Here is a 19,631-nt window from a genome sequence, read left to right as displayed (position 1 = left end):
GTCGGTACTGACTCGATGGCACCTAACAACAACAACAATAACAACAATGCCTAGGATATGGATGTTTATGTGATCCATTTCATTTTTTACAATTTCCAATTTTAGCTTCATAGTTCCTAGATTCATGTTCCCATTATTAATGGATGTTTGCAGCTGTTTCTCTTCATTTTGAGTTGTGCCCCATCAGCAAATGAAGGTCCCAAAGGCTTTACTCTATTGCGTCATCACGGTCAACTCCACTTTGAGGAGGCAGCTCTTCCCCAGTCATATTTTGAGTGCCTTCCAACCTGAGGGGTTCATCTTCTGGAATTATATCTAACAATATTCTGATGCTCTTCATCATGTTTCAGTATTCAAAATCCTGGCGCTGACAGTGTTCCACTGCTATTCATAAGGTCTTCAGTAACTAACATATGGAAGTAGCCCATCTCTTCTTCTTCCTGGTCTAGCTTCGCCTGGAAGCTCAGGTGAAACCTGTCCTTGTGGTGACCCTGCTGGTATTTAAAATACCTGTGACATAGCTTCCAGCATCACAGCAACACGCAAGCCACCACAGTACGGACAAACTGACAGATGAGTGGTGGTGAACTACTGAAAAATGAGCCATTGTAAACCAGCTGGGGCACAGTTCTACTGATACACATGGGTTCTCCTTAGTCCGGATCAACTCAGCAGCAGCTTTCACTTTTCCTCATAAATGATTTACAATGACATAATATCCGAGAGCTTGCAAAGCATTTTTACCTTTATTTCATTTCATCTGCATTGGTGGAAGGTCAATCCAGCCATGTTTGTTTGTTTTTTATTGTGGGAAATATATATGTAACAAAACATTAGCCATTTCAACTTTTTTTGACATGCACAATAGTGACATTAATTACACCCATCATGTTGTACAATCATTCCATTCATGTTTAACTAATGAAGAAACTGACTGAGAGAGGTGGTTTATAAACTTCAACTAGAGCCTCAGCCCATCAAGATTCCCTAAATTTATTGATATAACAATCACTGGCATGCTTGTTAAATATATAGATTGCCAAATCCTCTCTCTCCCAATTCTAATTCTGAAAGTCTGGGTTGGGACTCAGGAATCAATAGTGGAATAAAGATCCCAGGTAACACCATTTATCTTCAGGTAAGTCTAAAAGCAGCGCCATTCATTGATCTATTAACGTAACTAAGATTCTTCGGGTTCCAACTATGATATGGGAAGAACAAGACAAACAAGGCAGTCCCCAGCTTTAAAGTGCTAGCAGCAGTCTGCTGAGCATCCGAGGTCCCATGGCTGGTGTTGGAACTGCAAGCCAGGTGAGCCCTTCCTGCTAGGTGAGATAACCTCCCTGGGGATATAGGTCTGGGATCCTGGCTAAGCCTTCTTAGAAGTCTACCTTCCATTTTCTAACACCTGCTCAGATCCAAGCCTGTGGTTCTCCTGAGCTGGAGCATCAAAGGACAGGAGTCAGGAGCAGGTGGGTAGAGTACTTAGCACTTGTGCTAAGCACATGATGTTGTTGAGTACCGTTGAGTTGGTTCTGATTCATAACAACCCTGTATAGGGTTTCCAAGGTGTGGCTAGTGGGTTTGAACTGCCAACCTTGAAGTTAGTAGACCAATGCTTATCCTATAGGGCCAAACCAGGACTATATGCCTGGCACATAGTAAGTGTTTAGTAAGTGTTAGTCAGCTGTTCATATGCTTGCTAAGTAACCTGGTGGCATAGCGGTTAAGTGCTGGGCTGCTAACTGAAAGATTCAAGCCCCTCTAAGGGAGAGAAGACCTGATAATTGTTCCTATACAATTGTTGTTGTTGTTATGTGTCCAGTTGTGTCAGTCTTTCCAAGGAACAGCTGGCGGATTTGAAGCACGGACTTTTCAGTTAGCAGTTCAGCGCATTAACTCACAACGTCACACCAGGACTCTCCCATAAAGATTGTTGTTGTCGTTAAGTGCCATTGAGTCGATTTCCACCCATAGCAACCCTGTATAGGGTTTTGGAGGAGCAGCTGGTGAGCTTGAACTGCCAACCTGCAATTCAAACGGCTTTGCAGTCTGGCGCATTAACCCACAGCGCCACACCAGGACTCCCCATAAAGATTGTTGTTGTTGTTAAGTGCCGTTGAGTCGGTTCCGACTCATAGCGACCCTGTACAGGGTTTCCGAGGCTGTAAATCTTTACGGGAGCAGAACGCCTCATCTTTCTCCCGCGGAGCGGCTGATAGTTTCAAACTGCTGGCCTTTAGGTTCGCAGCCCGATTCGTAACCACTACATTACCAGAGCCTAGTAAACCCTATAAGGCAGTCGGACCCTGTCTTATAGGACTGAGTTGGAATCACTTTGATAGCATACAACACTGCAACACTGCATTTGTCATGCTTAGGGAAGGATATGGGGGGTGGAGAAAGAGAAGGAACCCTCCTATGTTGAAGAAAACAAATCAGTTTGACTCTGAGGCACGGATTTGCATTTCTTTAAAGGTAATCTCTGCCCTGCCCTGATTTTGCAGCTGGAAGGAAGGCTAGGTAAAAGGCTCTCTGTTGTGCAGATAAGGAAAATGGGGCCCAGAGATATGGAAGTTCGTCATCTTGATCCAAGTCTCCTGGTGGGCAGGAGTTTCGGAACCTGGTTAGGTTTTTTCTTGGATCCCTTGGGTGATGTGTTTCTGAGAAGGGATCTCAGAAGATATCACAGGAGACTCTTCACACCTGGGCTGAGTAACCCAGGAAGCCATGTAAGCCCAGGCTTACTTGTGCTTACTCACTTATCTGTAGTGAACAATTGTACATGGGTACTCTGTCCTTGTCAGGATGGTAAGTGTGAAAAGAAAGTGATTCTGTAGGGGATGGGAGAGGCACAGATGCCAGCCAGACCTAGAAGCAGAATCTTTGATGTGAAAAAGTGTGAAATTATCCACTATAGATGAATAAATAAACGAAGTAACTTGTGCTTACCTTGCTCATTGGCTAATCCAAACGACACTTGTGGGTCACGATCATCAGTCAGATGCACTCCAGTTTCGGCAAACTCTTCCCTTTTCAGAAGACAAAAACTTCCTGAGCAGTCCTGCACCCCTCCCCCATTCACGAGGAAAGCACTTGAGGGTTGAACATGTTCTTGTCCCCTTGCGTGGGTCTTCACTGGGAGCTCACCTTCTTTGTCAGAGGATGGTTAGGCCAGTCAGACATTTCCCAGCACCACGTGATGAAGATCACACTCACTGCCATGACGTAGATTCCGAGACTCAAAGAGACCAGATATAGGGTTTGCAAGACAGTAAAGAGAGTCTCATCTTCTTCCCCGGAGTGGCTGGTGAGTTGAACTGTCAACCTGGAGGTCAGCAGCTCACAGCGTCACCAGGGTTCCTGATGAAGACCCCAGAGGGATAGAAAAGGCAGGCATCCCAGAGGAGGCAGAAGTAGGAAAGTTTGCCAGACTGTCTCAGAACAAGGTCTCTCGCCCCTAAAGCAGAAGGGTGCCAGGGTGCTCAGATGCCCAGGCCGAGCAAACCAGGCGTCCTAGACCGGTGCAAGTACCTAGCGCCCCGCCAGTTTTGCAGAGCTCCTTCCCACCAGGCCCAGGTCCCACCCGCCTCCTGCAGGGGGTCCCTCTCCACCCACCCCCAACGGGGGGTGGCATGTGATCTTAAAGTTTCAGGCAGGGAGGAAGGACGGGGGCGGGGCGGCTACGTAGGCCGGGATATAAGGGGCGAAGGCGCAGCTCCTAGGTCCACCAGCCCACCATGCACGCCCACCGCCTGCCGTTGCTTCTCCTGCATGCCTGCCGGGTTCTGCTCCAGGTGGGCGCCGAGACGGTGGCCACTCTGCCGCTGCGAACGCTGGGGCAGCCCTCGTCGCCGTCCCCTCTCGCATATATGTTGAGGCTCTACCGCGACCCGCTGCTCCGGACAGATATCATTCGCAGCCTGCAAGCTCAAGGTAACCTGCACCGTTCCAGCCCTGACGGCCCGGGACACCCTGGGTTCGGCACCCAGGAGCCCTGTCTCTTAAGGCCCTGCTCCGGATTCCGGACGTGTGCGGGAGTGGGCAAGGGCTAGGTGAAGGGACGCCACTGTCTAGGTGTCCTATTGCGATCGGGCGTGTCCAGGGACTGGGTCTGGGGAGTGTTTCCGGATTCCCAATGGTTTCGGTGGCGCTGAGGATAATGCACTGGACCGGAAGGTCGGTTTGAACCGCAAGGTCGGTTCAAACTCACCAGCCACTCCATGGAAACACTATACAGGGTCACCATGATTCGGAACTGACTCGACAGCACTTAATAACAACAATGGTTTCGGTAAGCATGGTTGGGGATCCATGCTTACCGAAAGCTGAGGTGGGGAGTGGATTCTGACGTCCCGCGTCTGGGTTTGGGGTGGATAGTGCGCCGCGCTTTTGGGTAAGAGCCTGATTACGTCATTCTTAACTGCTCCCCTATTTGCGTTACTTAGTCTTCTGGCGCCTCAGTTTCCGCATCTGTAAAATAGGGTTGTAGTTCCCCCATTTTAAGACGGCTGAGAGGGCTAGATGGCAAATTACATAAAACGCTTGGTCCAAAATCTAGCATATTGGCCAGTAATTATTATTGCTGTATATCTTTTGTCGATTTTTTTTTTGCGGGGGCGGGGGGATGGTTTGCGGGTGAAGGCGAATGGCGTTCGGAGTGTGTCGGGCTGCAGGTGTGCTTCGAAGTCGAGTTCAGGGATTAAAGGGTCCAGGATTAGGGAGAAGGGGGCCCCGAAGTCGAGAAAATTGAGGATGTGCCCACGTCCCGAGTGATAGCAGGTTCGGAGACCTAGATGGAAGCGTGTAGGTGTCCTGGCCGTAGTGATTGGGAAATACTGAGGACCCGCGTTGTGAGCACCTGGCAAGTAGGCAGGTGAGTACTCAGAAGAGGGCGTCTTGTCCTAGGACCCCCTTTCTTTGCACAATCCACATCTCGCCGCCCGGGGCTACCCCTGACTCCGGGGGCCAGACAGCCCTCCCGGGGTTGGGCGCAATCCACATCAGCTAATCTGATCGGACGGCCGCCTGCCGGCCCTCGTGACCTGGGGGCGGAGACTCCCATCTCCTCTGCCCGCAGCGTCTGGGATCGGTTGCTGGTGACCCTCTCCGGAAGGGTCATCTGGGGACTAGTCCCGGTGGAGGACATCCTGGGAGCGAAGCAGTGAGAAAGTTGATTGTGGACTCACGCCTTTTCTCTAGAAAACTGTCGAAGGTGGAACGGAACGGGGCAAAAGGGCGGGGGAGGAGGGTAGCCTCGCATTTTTCAGTTCACTTCCTCCTTCCTGAAAATCTCACTGGCCGGGAGTCCAGAAAACTGGATGATTCTGGTTTCTCAAACCCTGCTTCTCAATTCTAGCACATTACTTAACTTCTGGGAGTCCTGGTGTGGCGCTGCGGGTTAATGCGCCAGACTGCAAAGCCGTTTGAACTGCAAGGTTGGCGGTTCAAACTCATTGTAAATTGCACCATCACCGCAGAGTGAAATGAGCCTTGGAATCAAACAAAATTGAGTTTTCTTTTCCATCTGTCACTGTGTAACTAGCTAGTTTAACCTTCACTTTGGGAGCCTGAGGAAATTGACCTTCAGTTTCCTCATCTGCAAGATGGTGATAACACTGGGTGGTTTGGGGAAGTGAGATTTAAGGAGACAATGCTTGTAAAACACTTGATGCTTGGGAAGCAGTTAGTGGTAATTTACCCCTACCAATTATAATAATGTAGGTTGGGCACTCCTATCTTTTTCCACAGAGCCTTTAATCTTTCCTCAGCCTCACTGCCCTGTTTAAGGGGAGAAGGTGTCGGTTGAGGGGAAGGGAACTGAACACAAGGGTTTCCTTCTTTTGATATGGAGGTGTGTCAAGGTAGCCCATGGACTTGTGTGTCCAAATCTGCTTTAGTGCGTGGATGGATTCCAGTGTGTCCACGAATGACTTCCTCATGTTGAGTGCATATGTTTAAGTGGGTGGATGCATTCTTTTCATGTGTGTGTGTGTGTATATGCATTTTTAGCTTGTATCAGGCATTGATGACCCCCAGAAGGTTCAAAACTCCTCCTAAAATGAGGGTCTGGGTAGTACAGTTTACTGGTTACTAACCAGAAAGGTTGGTAGTTCAAACCTACACAGCAGCAGTGTGATTACGAAAGCAAAGCCCTGTGAGCTCAGCTCTAGGAGTTGAGAATCCTGAACAGCAACAGGTTTTCTTCCTCCCAGACTCTTTCAGGAGCTGGAAGCAAGCAGTCCCCTGCCCCTCCATGAACACCACCCACCCTCCATCCCAGTTACAGAAGACTTCACTCCCCTGCCCCAGTCCACCCTGGCCTGTACTGTACCTTCGCTTCTGATTTTTAAACCTGGGCAGTAATGCGGAGTTACCAGTGACAGCCAGCTCTTATTTGTGGTTCATGTGGGTTCCATTCTTAGCGAGTGCACCTCATGCCCAGCTAGGAAATGCACAGATTTCAGCGGAGTGACCTAAGGCAGTAGGGAGGGTTTAGTTCCATTGTGCATGAGGTCCCAATGAGTCTGGGCAGTTTACAATATCTCAGTTAATTCTCATAATGCCCCTGCGAGATCGATATTATTACCGCCTCCCTTTTACAGAACGGGAAACTGAGGCCCAGAGAAGCCTGCCCAATGTCAAACAGCAAGTGGCAGGGTCAGAACTTGAACCATCAAAGCCCTCTTTATCTGGAACACCCGCCTCTAAAAGGCCATTTGCGGATACTTGAGATCAAAAATTTTTTTAAGTCAGCACCCTCAGATCTTAAGGGGCAGGACATGTCCCACCTTGAGCAGAACCCAATGACCTACCTAATCCCCTAGTGGCCAGGCGGGACTCCAGTGGGTGATAAATACTGCCACCTCCTGACCCTACATTTCTGGGCAGAGTTGCTAGTCAAGGGCGGTTATTCCCCCTGGAGTTGCTAATGAGGAGGGAAATGGAAATTAAGTGAAAAGGACCAGTTGGATTGGGCTGGGAGGAGCTGCCAGGGAACTGAAACTGGGAAATGCCCCCCAGTCCTGTAGGAGTGGATTTCCCCGTGAATTTTACTTAACATTAGTTAGTTGACCAAAGATGCTTTTGGCGAGACAGTAAAAAATATAAAATAGTACGTGGTCTGTCCAGAGTGGACCCTAAATCCGAGACCACTACTACTCCGGATCTATTTACAAAAGAATCCCAGACCCCTTTTTATTTTGAATGAAAACTCCATGACTTTTATCTACTAGAAATAGTTAATAAGCCCAGTCTTTGAAACCTTGTGGAGCACAAGTCTACTCTGACATACATGCAGTTGCCAAGAGTTAGAATCTACTGGTGACAAATGTTTTTTACTGGTTTTTGTTTAGCAACAAGCCTTCAGAGCACTTTATTTCCCTTGGTCTTCATGACAATGCAGAGATAGGTGGGGTGTTACTATGCCCATTACAAAGAAGAGGAAACAGTTTGGAAAAAGTCTAAATGTCATTTTTAAGTGACTCAAAAATCTGTAAATATGTGCTGTTCCCAAACATGGAACCAAATGAATCCTGAAGAAAAATAAATGGAATATGCGTCATCCCCAATCCTTCTCTTCAAGCTTGAGTTTGGCTCGTGGGGGTGGGGCTTGTGCAATTGCTGCTTGTCTGCCTTCAATGTTGTTGTTATGTGCCATCCAGTCAGTTTCGACCCATAGCGACCCTGTACAGGGTTTCTGAGGCTGTAAATCTTTATGGGAGCACAAAGCCTCATGTTTCTCCCACGGAGCTGCTGGTAGTTTCGAACTGCTGACTGTGAGGTTAGCAGCCCCCACTACGCTACCAGAGCTCCTTTGTCTGCCCTCAATAGGTGTTAGGTAAGAGCAGATGACCTGGACAGAGGGGAGTGGGTGTCACATGGGTGAATAGGGAAGACCACTGGGTGGAAACCCTCAAGGTCTATGCAGACATGCCTGGAATACCTTAAAGACCCATTTGTAAGCTTGCCAGACATTCTTTACATTTCTGCTTCCCTGGCTGGAAACTAGTGTAGGAGAGGGTGGTTGCCTTACTCAGAGCCCCATGCCTTTCACAGGGTTTCTCTTAGAAGGTTCAGGACTGGCCTCAGCCCATATGCATGAGGGGGCAGTCAGGTGGAAATCATAATAGCAGGCAGGGTGTCTCTGTGGGGAAGGGGCATACCAGTGACTGGGAGTTTGGGCAAATCCAGGTTTGATTCTTGGCTCTGCCACCTCCCAAGAACGATGCTTTGGGCAGGTAATTTAACCTCTTTGAGCCTCAGCTTCCTTCCTCATCTTTAAAATGAACTCAATAACATAGTACCAATTTGTAAGGTTAGCACGAGGAATAACACTGGAAGGGCTTAAACATGAGCTATATAGAATCTTTTGAGGCTACAGGCAGGAGATCTCCCTGACTCACCTTCTTTCCTTCCTGATTTTGCTCCCACCCAGATGTGGAAGTGGAGGGGCAGAAATGGACCTTTGCTTTTGACTTCTCCTTCCTGAGCCAAGAAGAGGATTTGGCGTCGGCTGAGATCCGGCTGCAACTCTCCAGCCCTGCAGACCTTTCCTCCGAGGCTCCACTTGACATTGAGATTTTCCACCAACCAAAGCTGGACTCCAAGCAGGACCTAGCCAGCTGCCAGGAGCGTCTTAAGGTGGACCTGTTCACTGTCACTCCATCTCAAGTCACCTTCTCCTCGGGCAGCATGGTCCTGGAGGTGACCAGGCCATTCTCTAAGTGGCTGAAGCACCCCAGGAAGCTGGAGGAGCAGATGGCCAGGCAGGCTGGAGAGTGTCGGCAGCGACCCCCGAAACCGCCCATCACTGATGTGCTACTCATGCTCTACTCCAACCTCTCCCAGCAGAGGCAGCTGGGCAGTTCCATGCTGCTATGGGAGGCTGAGAGTTCCTGGCGGGCCCAGGAAGGACAGCTGTCCCGGGAGAGAGGTAGGCGGCACCGGCGAAACCACTTGCCAGACAGAAGCCAACTCTGTCGGAAGGTCAAGTTCCAGGTGGACTTCAACCAGATTGGATGGGGCTCCTGGATCATCTACCCCAAGCAGTACAATGCCTACCGCTGTGAGGGCGAGTGTCCCAACCCTGTGGGGGACGAGTTCCATCCGACCAACCACGCGTACATCCAGGTGTGGTGCATGGGGGAAGAGGCAGTGAGTTGTGGGGGACGGGGCTGGATCAGGGGACCATGACCTCAGCTTTGTATTAAATCACTGCATTCATTTCTTCATTCCTAGTTACTTGAGTATCTGCAGTGTGTAAATCCTGAGCCAGGAACTGGGAATGTAGACAGTACCCTAGAACCTACAGCCGTGTCCCTCTGTGTAGCGCTGAGCACACAGCTTCCCTGAGCCTTTATTCCTTTTGGAAAATGAAGGGGCTGAACTAGAGGGTCTTAGGTCCTCCTCAGCCCCGACATGCTTAGAAAGGAAGTTCAGAATCTTGGATTTATGGGAGAAATGGGCCTGGGTTTGATTCCTATGGGGTTCTGGTGTGACGCTGCAGGTTAATGCACTGGACTGTAAGGTTGGTTTGAACTGCAGGGCCTGTGGTTCAAGCTTACCAGGTACTCCTTGGAAACCCTATATAGGGTCACTGGGTCAGAACTGACTCAAAGGCACTTACCAAGAAGTGGTGTAGTTGTAAGTTGCTTACTTTTCTGAACCTCTGCTGCCCCACCTGTGAAACGTAGTTGAGAGGGGGTGTGTAGGGTTACATAAAGCATGTATCATGGATGCCAGGTAATGGGCCTGTTTGATGTTATTAGTACCAGATGTGCCTTCAAGTGGTGACCACATTTATGGTGCCACAGCGAGGCAATAATATTCTAGCCACTGTACTTTTGCTGCCTAGAACAGGCATTTGCCACCTGTTTCACAAGCATAGATAAAGTCAGACTACCACTGGATGCCACTAACCAGCTTAAGGTCTAGGAGATGGTGAGAGGTGAGTCAGGAAGGAGAATGAGATGAGGAGAGGAGAGAAGAATGTCCATTTTGGTGGTTCTGATGTTTGAAATGGTTTTGATCTTCCCCCAAAGACCCTATAGGACCAAAGTTTTCTGTTCTAATCTGTAAAGCCTTTGGTGAGCACATCTTGGACCTCCATCCTCTATACCGCAGCTGGGTTCAGAGACTCCGGGGAGCTTGGCCATATGAACTGAGCTCATGCAAGGGAAGACGTACAGGTGGCGGCAGGGTCCTCACAGGAGTCAAGGCCCTCCTGAGCCTCAACCAGGAACCATGTTGGTTGTTAGGTGCCATCGAATTGGTTCCAACACATAGCGACCATGTATAGGATTTCTGAAGCTGTAAATCTTTCTCCCGTGGGAACCATAGAGACCTTGCTAGACCTCAGGGACACAGCCCACTTCCAAAAGGCCAAGGGGTTGTTACCTTTTCTCCTATTGCCTTCATTTGCCCTTCTCTGAGCAGTAAAACAAATCCCACAAGAATTTCTTCATAATTGCCTATTCGGCTTCATAGTTCTGGAGCTAAACCAGGAAGTTTCTAGCAACATTTTAAAAACTGGTATTCACTGTAGACTTCAAAAATAGGAGAACATGTAAGTTAAGAACTGCTCTTTCCACATACATGTTAGGGTTTACTAAAGTCAGTTTAAAAGAAAAGCCACTAATAGTTATTTTAGGCAGGGCTGATGTATTGATATGCTGATTCCATTATGGAAGATGTTTTTTCTAGTTTTATACCCAGAAACTTCTTTCAACTTTCTGTTACTGTTTACCACTGGCCTGTGAATTAACCCTCCTCTCCTTCCATTTAGAGTCTGCTGAAACATTATCAGCCCCACCGTGTCCCTTCTACCTGCTGTGTCCCCGTGAAGACCAAGTCACTGAGCATGCTCTACGTGGAAAATGGCAGAGTTCTTCTAGACCACCATAAAGACATGATTGTGGAAGAATGTGGTTGCCTCTGAAGAGATTCTGAAGGGCTGCTGGATTTGGCTGTACCCTGGAAAGTTGAAAGCTCCTAGAAGATATATGATTACCATCTAATCCAATGAGGAGAAACAAAGAGGGGAAAATGTTTGCTCTGTCCACTAGAACTGAAGAGGAAGGGCCATCCACTCTAGGAATGGAGGGATGGGTGAAGTAAATCCACACAAACATTTCCTCCTAACTCTCTTATTCCATGGAGTCTGGCGAAAACAGACTGCTGTGTAGGAGAGAGGGAGGAAGAAGGTAGCGAAGGCTTGCTGGGCTCTCCACTGAAGACAGTGGTGAGTTACAACATGAGGATTAGAGCGCTTTACTGATGGTTTCACTCGTGAGCTTCCTGAAAGGGCGTGTAAAAGTTGGGGCACATGGGAAATTTTTTTTTTTTTGAGGTGGGACAAGTTTCATAGCTTTTAATATATTCTCAAGGAGACACCCCTCCCCCCCTAAAAAATGTAAGCATCACTCTTAAATATCACATCTGTCTGCTCTCGTTGACCCAGGCTAGGTTGAGGGAGCCCCTTCATCTTCTGATTGCTCAGCAGCACCCACGGGACTGGCTGCCTTATCCAGAGGCTCCCTGGAATGGGTCTCTGCTAATGATTTGCACAAATAATAAAGAGTTATTGTAGAGTTCTCCTAAGCCAGCTGGTACCTTTCAAGGGAGAAGCAGGAACTCATCCAATGGGACTGGTCCTGTTGGACTCTGGAAGGTGGTGACCTTCAGGCATCCATCTGAGTCAGTCTGCTTGAGCAGACACTATTCAGTCTATTAAAGTTGGTGACAATTTGTCTGTCTCTCTGTGTGTGCTAGTAACAAGGCCCTAAACTTTATACTCAGCAGGGGTGAGGGTCCTGCTCTGGTTGGAAGGGAAGACTCGGGTGCTGGTTGTAGTTCAACCAGAGAAACGATGACTTCAGCTGAGTGATTTACTGCTCAGCTTCTCCCTGCCAAAGGAAAGAAGGAATCCTACTGCATTCTTGTGAAATGTCTGCTGTCTGGCTCAGAAGCATTGTGAAATTTAAGCCAGACTGCCTCTGTGCCTGTCCCCATTTGCCTCTGAACCTTAAAAAAACCCTGCGAAGTCCAGACCTAGTCATGTCCCCTTTCTCTGATCTTTATCAGTCTTATCTGGGTGTCCCAAATGGTTACCTTGCTTGACTAACCAAAAGGTTGGCAGTTCAAATCTACCCAGAGGCACCTTGGAAGAAAGTCCTGCAGATCTACTTCTGAAAGGTCATAGACCCTGAAAACTGTCTGGATCACAGTTGTTCTGATACACATGGGATCAGTATGATTATAGTTAGCAGACCTTTTTTCTGCACAGGGCTCTACAACACTTAAGCCCAGGTTCCACATAACAGCATAGCAAAAGGAACTCCAGCTTTCTTGTAGGAAGGTCTCCCACCCACTACCTGAACACTAGAGTTCATCTTCTGGATGAAAAGATCTCAAAGTTAGCAATTTTACTCTTAACCTGTTGACCTCATTGAGCACTAAAATGAGGGCTAGAAAGCTCTCTTTATTGGCATGGAGCCCACAATAAGGTACCTTCCCCCTGCTTTCCTAGTAAACCACTTAAGAAAATGATGCCAGTCTGAGTTTAGGCAGGCTTCAACAGTAATCCTGGCCTGGCATTTGCTAGTCAGGCCTGGGCTTGAGCAGCCTCAATTCCCTGATTCAGCAACAAAACAAACCCAGAACTGGAATCAGACCTGCCTAGGTTCTGGTCTAACCACAATCCAGGATCCTACATTTGACCTGAGAACAGAGGTCAACTTAAAAAAAATGAGACGCCAGAGCCAAGTGACCAGACCACACTGCTGTAAAGTGACAGAGCCAGCAGCTTTGCCCGGTCTCCGGAGTCCTGAGGACAGGGGTATTCATTGGGTTTTCTTGCTCCCCTTGCATTGAGTCAAAGCCTTATCCTTGATTTGAACTCAACCGCACTATTGAACTGAAATTCTTGGCAGTGAAAACCCCATCTATCCTTTATTTAGAGCATCTGCCCCAACAGTTCTTGCATGCCTGGGGCCAAGGAAAGCTAAAGGGCAAGCTATTTGTGGCTACAGCTTGTGGGAATGTTGAAGAGTTAGCAATTCCATTGAGTTTGAGACTACCACTCCTGATGGCAAGCCTGTCTCACATAAGGAAGATACAGGCACAAAGCCATTCCACTATGAGCATCTTGCTGGCCCCAGCTGAAAGCTCTACACTTGGTGTGCTAGCAGAGGCAAAGCCCACCTACCCCTGCTTGGCAGCAGGCTTCAGCCATGGCTGTGGACCCTATGCGCTGACTGAAAGCTTTGTTAATTCAGAGGAAATGTTGCCTTGAACTGTGTCCTGCCTTAACCTGGGGCCTGGAAGTGCTTAACAATCAGGAGTTATTTTAACTTGCTTTCCAGGCAGAGGTCTAATATTCCTCGGGCTGTGCCAAGTCAGTAGCTGAGTGGGAAAAACTGGATGCCTTCTCTAGCGGCTGGAAGTGGGTGGGTCTGGCAGGAGGTTAGTGGAGAAAAAGACAAGAGTAGGAGAAATGCAGGTTTCACAAGTGGTTGTGAAGCCTATAGCACCTTAGCCAGCAGCCATGGAGTCTTGGTGTGGTGCCACAGGATAAACATTGGACTGTTAACCCCAAGATCCTGCAGCTCAAACCTTGGAAACCCTGGCCAGGAACCAACCTTCTAAAAAGTCTTCCATTTTATTAGCAGTAAAATCCTTGTCCCTCTACCTTGCCTTTGGGCCACAGTAAAGGACGTGTAACAGTGCTTTTAAAATGATCCTGGCCCCATCTTCCCATACAGGTTCTTTAGGCTAGAGTACTTCTAGAGGGTCCCAACTATAGACCCCTAATCTATTCCATTCCCAAGCTGGGGAAAAAGCCCAACTCAGTGACCTCTGGTTGTTCATAATATTTTTATTTTACTCTTAATGAATTGGTGTGGTGCTGTAGGATATGCAATGGACCACAAGGCTGGTTTGCACGGCTCCCTGGGAACCCTAGGCAGGGTTGCTATGAGTTGCAAATGACTTGACAGCACTTAAAAATGAACTGGGCACTGGGCTAAGTGTTTCCCTTACTGTATATCTCAACAACAAAGCAGTTGTCCAGAAGACTTACGAGTCTTCTAAGCCTTGAGCAGGCTACATTATCTCTAATGGGCCACTAGACAGCATAGCTGGAATCCAACCTGACTTCAGAGCCCTGAGCTGCTAGCTGAAAGGTCAGCAGATGGAAGCCACTAACCGCTCTCTGGGAGAAAGGTTTAGGGCCTAGAAAGTTCTATTGGCCAGTTCTACCCTGTCCTATAGGATTGCAGTGGTAGAGATGGGTAACTGCAAAGGGGCTGCCTTAGACTGCTGTAGTACACTATGCTGTGGGAGTCCTGGGGTGGCACTGTCGAACCACAAGGTCGGCAGTTCAAGATCACCAGCCGCTCCTCAGAAACCCTGTACAGGGTCACCACAAGTCAATGGCACTGCTGGAAACACACCTCAAGCTCAGTTTTAGTCTGTGAACTTGTTCCCAAAATTAAAACATGAAAGGACAAAATTCTCATTACCCCAACTGTGTTGCCTGCAACTTGCCAGATTAACAACAGAGAAGGAATGGGATACTCCTGACATAACACAGCCCTGTTTACAGCTGCCTAGCACATGCTTGGTGGGGCAATGGCAGCCCCTCCGAGAACTGGCAAGGCTGTCTCTATGGCAGCACGTGCCCCTTCGCCTCCCAGCTCCTGAGCACAGGACTATGGTCTTGCTTCTTGAGAGGACTGACATCCTCTCCTTGCACATACAGGGCCAGAAAGAATGACAAGGTGTGGAGAAAAAGTGAAACATACAGAGACCCCCGACCTCACCAGTCAGAATTCCCCAAATGTGCAAACCCTCACCAGGATTTTAAAAAATTAAAGCCCAAAGTTGAATTCAAGATCTTTATTGATTGAACTGTAACAGCAACCATTGATGAGAATGAAAATGTTTTCTTAATTTCAAACTACCTGCTGGTTTTGAATCTGAATCATGGAAATCATTCAGGACTGAGCGGGGGCCCTCTGTCCCCCATCCATGACAGTGAAATGGACAGGCGAGGGGACAACCACACAGGAGACACCAGGAAAACCAAGGGATGCGCTGGCAACCTCCACTTTCCATTCAGAATGGATTGAGCCACCGGTGGCACCAAGACAGGCAAGGGCATTTTCTTTATAAAATATTTTAAAGATGCTTAAAATGGACCCCTGAATATGTGAATGTCCTCTGGCCTCTGGGGCACCACTGTCAGGTGAGGAAAGGCACTGGCTCCCAGTGCGCGGTGATGCAGACACAGCCTCGGGAGCAGGATGGCTCACCCACACAACTCACCCGTTACCTCACATCCCTGCTCACCCCCAACAGACACACTCCCATGGCTTCCAGAGAAAATCACCCCTAGCCTAGGCCTGGGTTTCTCTTCCTTTACAGATGAAGATAAACAGCGAGGGGTACACCGGAACTAGAATGGATATTCAGTGCTAGACTCATGGGACTCTCTGAGCACGGGCAGGAGCTCCCTTGGGAAGTTCCACTATGACCAAATGACTATCAAGCATGGCAGCAGCTCTCTAGCTGCCTCCCACCCAGGAAGGTGTCAGAGTGGGAGCTGTTACATCTCAGTAAGATTTTCCACATCTATGACCTACAGTGTAGTGGAAACCAAAGATCATCTGACAAGGAGCTCAGAAGACCTTCCCTTTATTTAAGCATTGACAAATGGTATTAGCTTCCAGGAGCAGCCTACAGAAAGAACTTTAAATTCCAGAGGGTAGTGGGTAGAGTGAATGATTACTTGGAAAAATAACTACCAAGTATTCTTAATAGTCTTTAGCAAGAAGTGTCTTGAGCTAGCCTCCAGGAAATGGCAATGTTAAACTGGAAAGTCACTATCACTACTAGGACAGGAAATGTTCCTGGAATATAAGCATTCTAAAAAATTGTGACCCAACTGCTTCAATTGTGACCCATCTTTTATTAAAAGCAGAGAGGTAAAGAACTGGGGGGACTGTGTCCCCCTCCCTTTAAAATCCAGACATACATTGGCCTTGTGAAGAAATTATGCTTCTTTAAAACAAACACTAACCCCTCCAGATGGCATGGGTGGGTAAGTGATTAGGTTTCACAGATGAATCAATAGCTGCCCATATGCATGTAGTCCAGAAAACATGCTGAGAAGGGAAAGTTCTGAATCGGATAGGGAAAGGTAGTAAGTGGGTCCTCCTCTATAAAGAGCAATGCAAAGGAGTCAGGGCCCTGGATTCAAGGAATGAGTATCCAAAATGGGGAGAAATGATCAAGATTCAGCCTCTGGAATAATGCTGCCAACATACTGAGCCCCGTACCCCGGTTGTCCTGATTCAGAATAGGCACTCAGTCGATATACTGGAGGAACAGTGGACTCTGGTTGAAACATGGGATTTTAACAGTGTTTGAACTGGGAAGACAAGGTCTGAGAGTGCCAAAGAGCAGGTAACCCGAACAGCAACAAAAAAAGTGGCACAAATGGTTAATGTGCTTGGCTGCTAACCGAAAGGCTGCAGGTTCAAGTCCATCCAGATCTCCAGAAGAAAGGCCTGGAGATGTTCTTCTATGAAAAAATCCAGTCATCTAATCTACTCTGACACACATGGAGCCCTGAGCTGGAACTGACGCAATGGCAACTGGTTTGGTTTAATTTTGACTCTACCTCAAAAGATGGGAAGAAATGAATGTGAAGATTCTTTAAAGATATGTTCCTTACTTCTAGAAGATGTACCTCTTCTAGCTCTCTCAGCAACAAGGCTGCAGACAGGAAAATACAGAGCCTAAATTAAGATTTGCATCTTCAAGACATCTGCCTACACCTTGGTTGGGAATGGGTGTCAGAAATACATAGCTCATGTTCCGTAAGAGTTTGCTCAACAGATAAGCCTCACAGAAGGTTCTCTTTGGAGGGTACAGACCAGATTAGCTCTAATAAAATTTCTTATCAGGAAGTGAGGCCCAAACGGGCACACAGACTTTACCTGCACACTGGATTTAAAGGAGCAATCAAGCCCAAGCAGAAATTTTTAATGCCTAGATGTTCCCTACTTTATTGAGAAGCTGTTTCTTGGGTAAGATACCCAAGTCTATGTAAGCTGGTGTCTGGAGATACCAGGTACCAAGCACTGACTCTGGTGGGGGCGAATTCACATGTGCTCCCCTGACTCAGCTGGAAGGATAGAGTGCCCGTGCATGCTTTAGGATATGTTTGCATAAGCAGCACTGCTACTGAGGCAGCTGTAAGGAACTCACTTTTGATGGCCAATCCCCACTCATGGCGAGAAACTATATGATAAGGGAATCTTAGAGACTTGCAAATAAGCATCCCTGAGCTGCTGGCAGGCAGGCAGAAGCATTGATATGATACTTTTCCTGACAACTTGCATTTCTCACCATCCCTGTCAAAGTCAGCAGGTGGATTTGAGGAGAGAAAGCCTGTCTGCTATCACAATATCTCCATATAGTCTATGATTTGGCTCCATCTAAGAGGTGAGGTTGGGTTTAGTGGCTTGCTTCTAAGAAATGGAAGGAGAGCGTGGCAGGCAACATGTAATTTCAGAGCTCTGTCAGAAAAGGCACAGCTATTTCCTTCTGGCCCTCTCTCTGGGACTGCTTATTCCGGAGAGTGTCAGCTGCCAGGCTCATGTATGGGTCAGGGGCCATACTGCTAAGAGTCCCAAAGAGAAAGCTTGGAAGGGAATCCTCCAGGCTCAGCTCACATCTTGACTGCAGCTTCCTAAGGCTCTCCTGTGTCAGAACCATCACACTCAGCTGCTCTTTAACCCACAGAATGTGTGCTATTCTAATATACTAAGCATTGCAACATTTGTTACACAGCAACAGGACAGGTGAAGGACTGAAAGCTTGGCTTGGAAGGCAGCTTAGCTTTTCTGCACCTGTGCTCCCGAAAACACTTTACTTATTCAGCCCAAATGGAAGGAAGTGGAACTTGATGAACCACAAATACAGAAGGGAGAACTGTGGCAAATGCAGCTCTTCCCCTAGCACTTGAAAGAGAAGAGCATTTCTTATCAAGATGGATTTCTCACAGAAACATGGCTTCCTTGTAAAAAGAAACGTGCAAATGGCCAGTAAGAGTTTAAGAAACCCTAAGAAAAAGTCAGGGTATTAATTTAGGGCTTCAACTGTGAAGGACCTTCCCCAAACATGCAGAAGAAAACCACCTACTGGATGGACTCTAGTTTACCCTGAAAATGATTCTGTGAGGCATGAAACAAAGGTGTCATCTGCTGGAAAGTTGGCTAAGCATCTCTAGTCGTGGTGGCCTCTGGGAAGGAACTTCTTTGGGGAGAAGGGCATGGAGATTGGCAGCTGCTCCCGCATACAGCAGACCTTCCCAAAAAGAACTAGAAATACTCCTCTGTTTAGGTGGCTGTGTGAACAGTCCCCAAGACATGACTCAGTTTCTCATGGTCTGGATCCATTTCCAGTTTTCAGCAAGGAAGCCAAACTTCTATGTGCAACAATAAAGATTAAGTAGGGTCTACATGCTGCTGAGACTGACTAGAGCTGCTGGCTGAAGTCAGATCCCACCAGATGCCACGGCCAGTGTATGAAGAATGCAGCTTCATTCCCAAAGAATCATGCTCCTCTAAGAGCTCCTAAGAGGCCCATGCAAGCTTCTTACGCAAATTAGAGTGCAACGTAACTTTTCCCAAGGGTATATATATATGTATGTGTGTGTATATACATACATACATACATACATATACATACATACATATATATAAAGCAAAAATTGGAGTTTATTTGAAATCAGAACAGGGATACATAACACAAACAAATAAAAACTTTTTCTGATCATCAAATGAACACCCCCAAAACACTGAAGACCCACAGCTTATTCCTAAGAGATATTAACCCTCACATAAAAGGTTTTCCATTTTTGAACTCTTCACATTTTGTAGCAGAAAACAGAACAAAGTTCCTTAGACAGTTTCCTCCCGTCCGTCTAAAATGTGTTCACAAATAGGGTCTTTTCATAGCTCAAAAGAAGAAACTATCAAGCTTTCTTTCTTAGCTAATAGGCCTGTTTACTCTCACCCTGGTATCTGATCTTATAATAAGGAAGTTCAAGACACCAAATCCAACCAGAAATTTCTAGGGCTCAGTGTCTTTCTAGGAGAGATTGTTACATTAGTCTGTCTTCAAGTAGAGTCCCTCTCCTGTGACTATTGTACCAATCGATAATCACAGAAAAGTGCAGTGGGGACGACGGGAAATGAGAAAGCAGAGTGGTCAAGAAGGATTCTTTTATCAACACCCTACAGCAAGGTAGAATGGTCCAGTTTTACAAAGCACCCAATACAAACACCAAATATGCACACCCAAAACTGGAAAGGAAAAGAGCTCCTAAGGGGTGGTGACAGAGAACAACAGAGGCTTCCATGGACACGTCTCACCTCCCTAACATTGGAAGGTGTTGCATTAAAAAGTTGCTGTTCCAAAGTATACAGAAAGCATATCTAAAAATAGGTCTATAGTCATTTTAAAAATAATTAGGTCACGCCTCAGATAAGAGCAGCAGGTATTATCAGATACCAACACTTGAGTTAACTTTCTTTGATATAAATTTGAAAAATGGGCTG

At 47.3% G+C, this 19,631-nt stretch overlaps 1 protein-coding gene across 1 annotated transcript; it reads left to right on the top strand.

Moving 5' to 3' along the window:
* The first annotated feature begins 3,740 nt into the window (after positions 1-3,740).
* Positions 3,741-10,939, top strand: NODAL (nodal growth differentiation factor). Its single transcript, XM_006835856.1, has 3 exons — positions 3,741-3,936; positions 8,438-9,132; positions 10,787-10,939. The coding sequence occupies exons 1-3, from the start codon at positions 3,741-3,743 to the stop codon at positions 10,937-10,939; spliced, it is 1,044 nt and encodes a 347-aa protein (XP_006835919.1).
* Positions 10,940-19,631: the final 8,692 nt, after the last annotated feature.

This window comes from Chrysochloris asiatica, unplaced genomic scaffold (genome assembly GCF_000296735.1).
Source record: "Chrysochloris asiatica unplaced genomic scaffold, ChrAsi1.0 scaffold00020, whole genome shotgun sequence".
NCBI lineage: Eukaryota > Metazoa > Chordata > Mammalia > Afrosoricida > Chrysochloridae > Chrysochloris > Chrysochloris asiatica.
The sequence above is the reverse complement of the archived record's forward strand: the minus strand, read 5'-3'. Positions and strand labels throughout refer to the sequence as shown.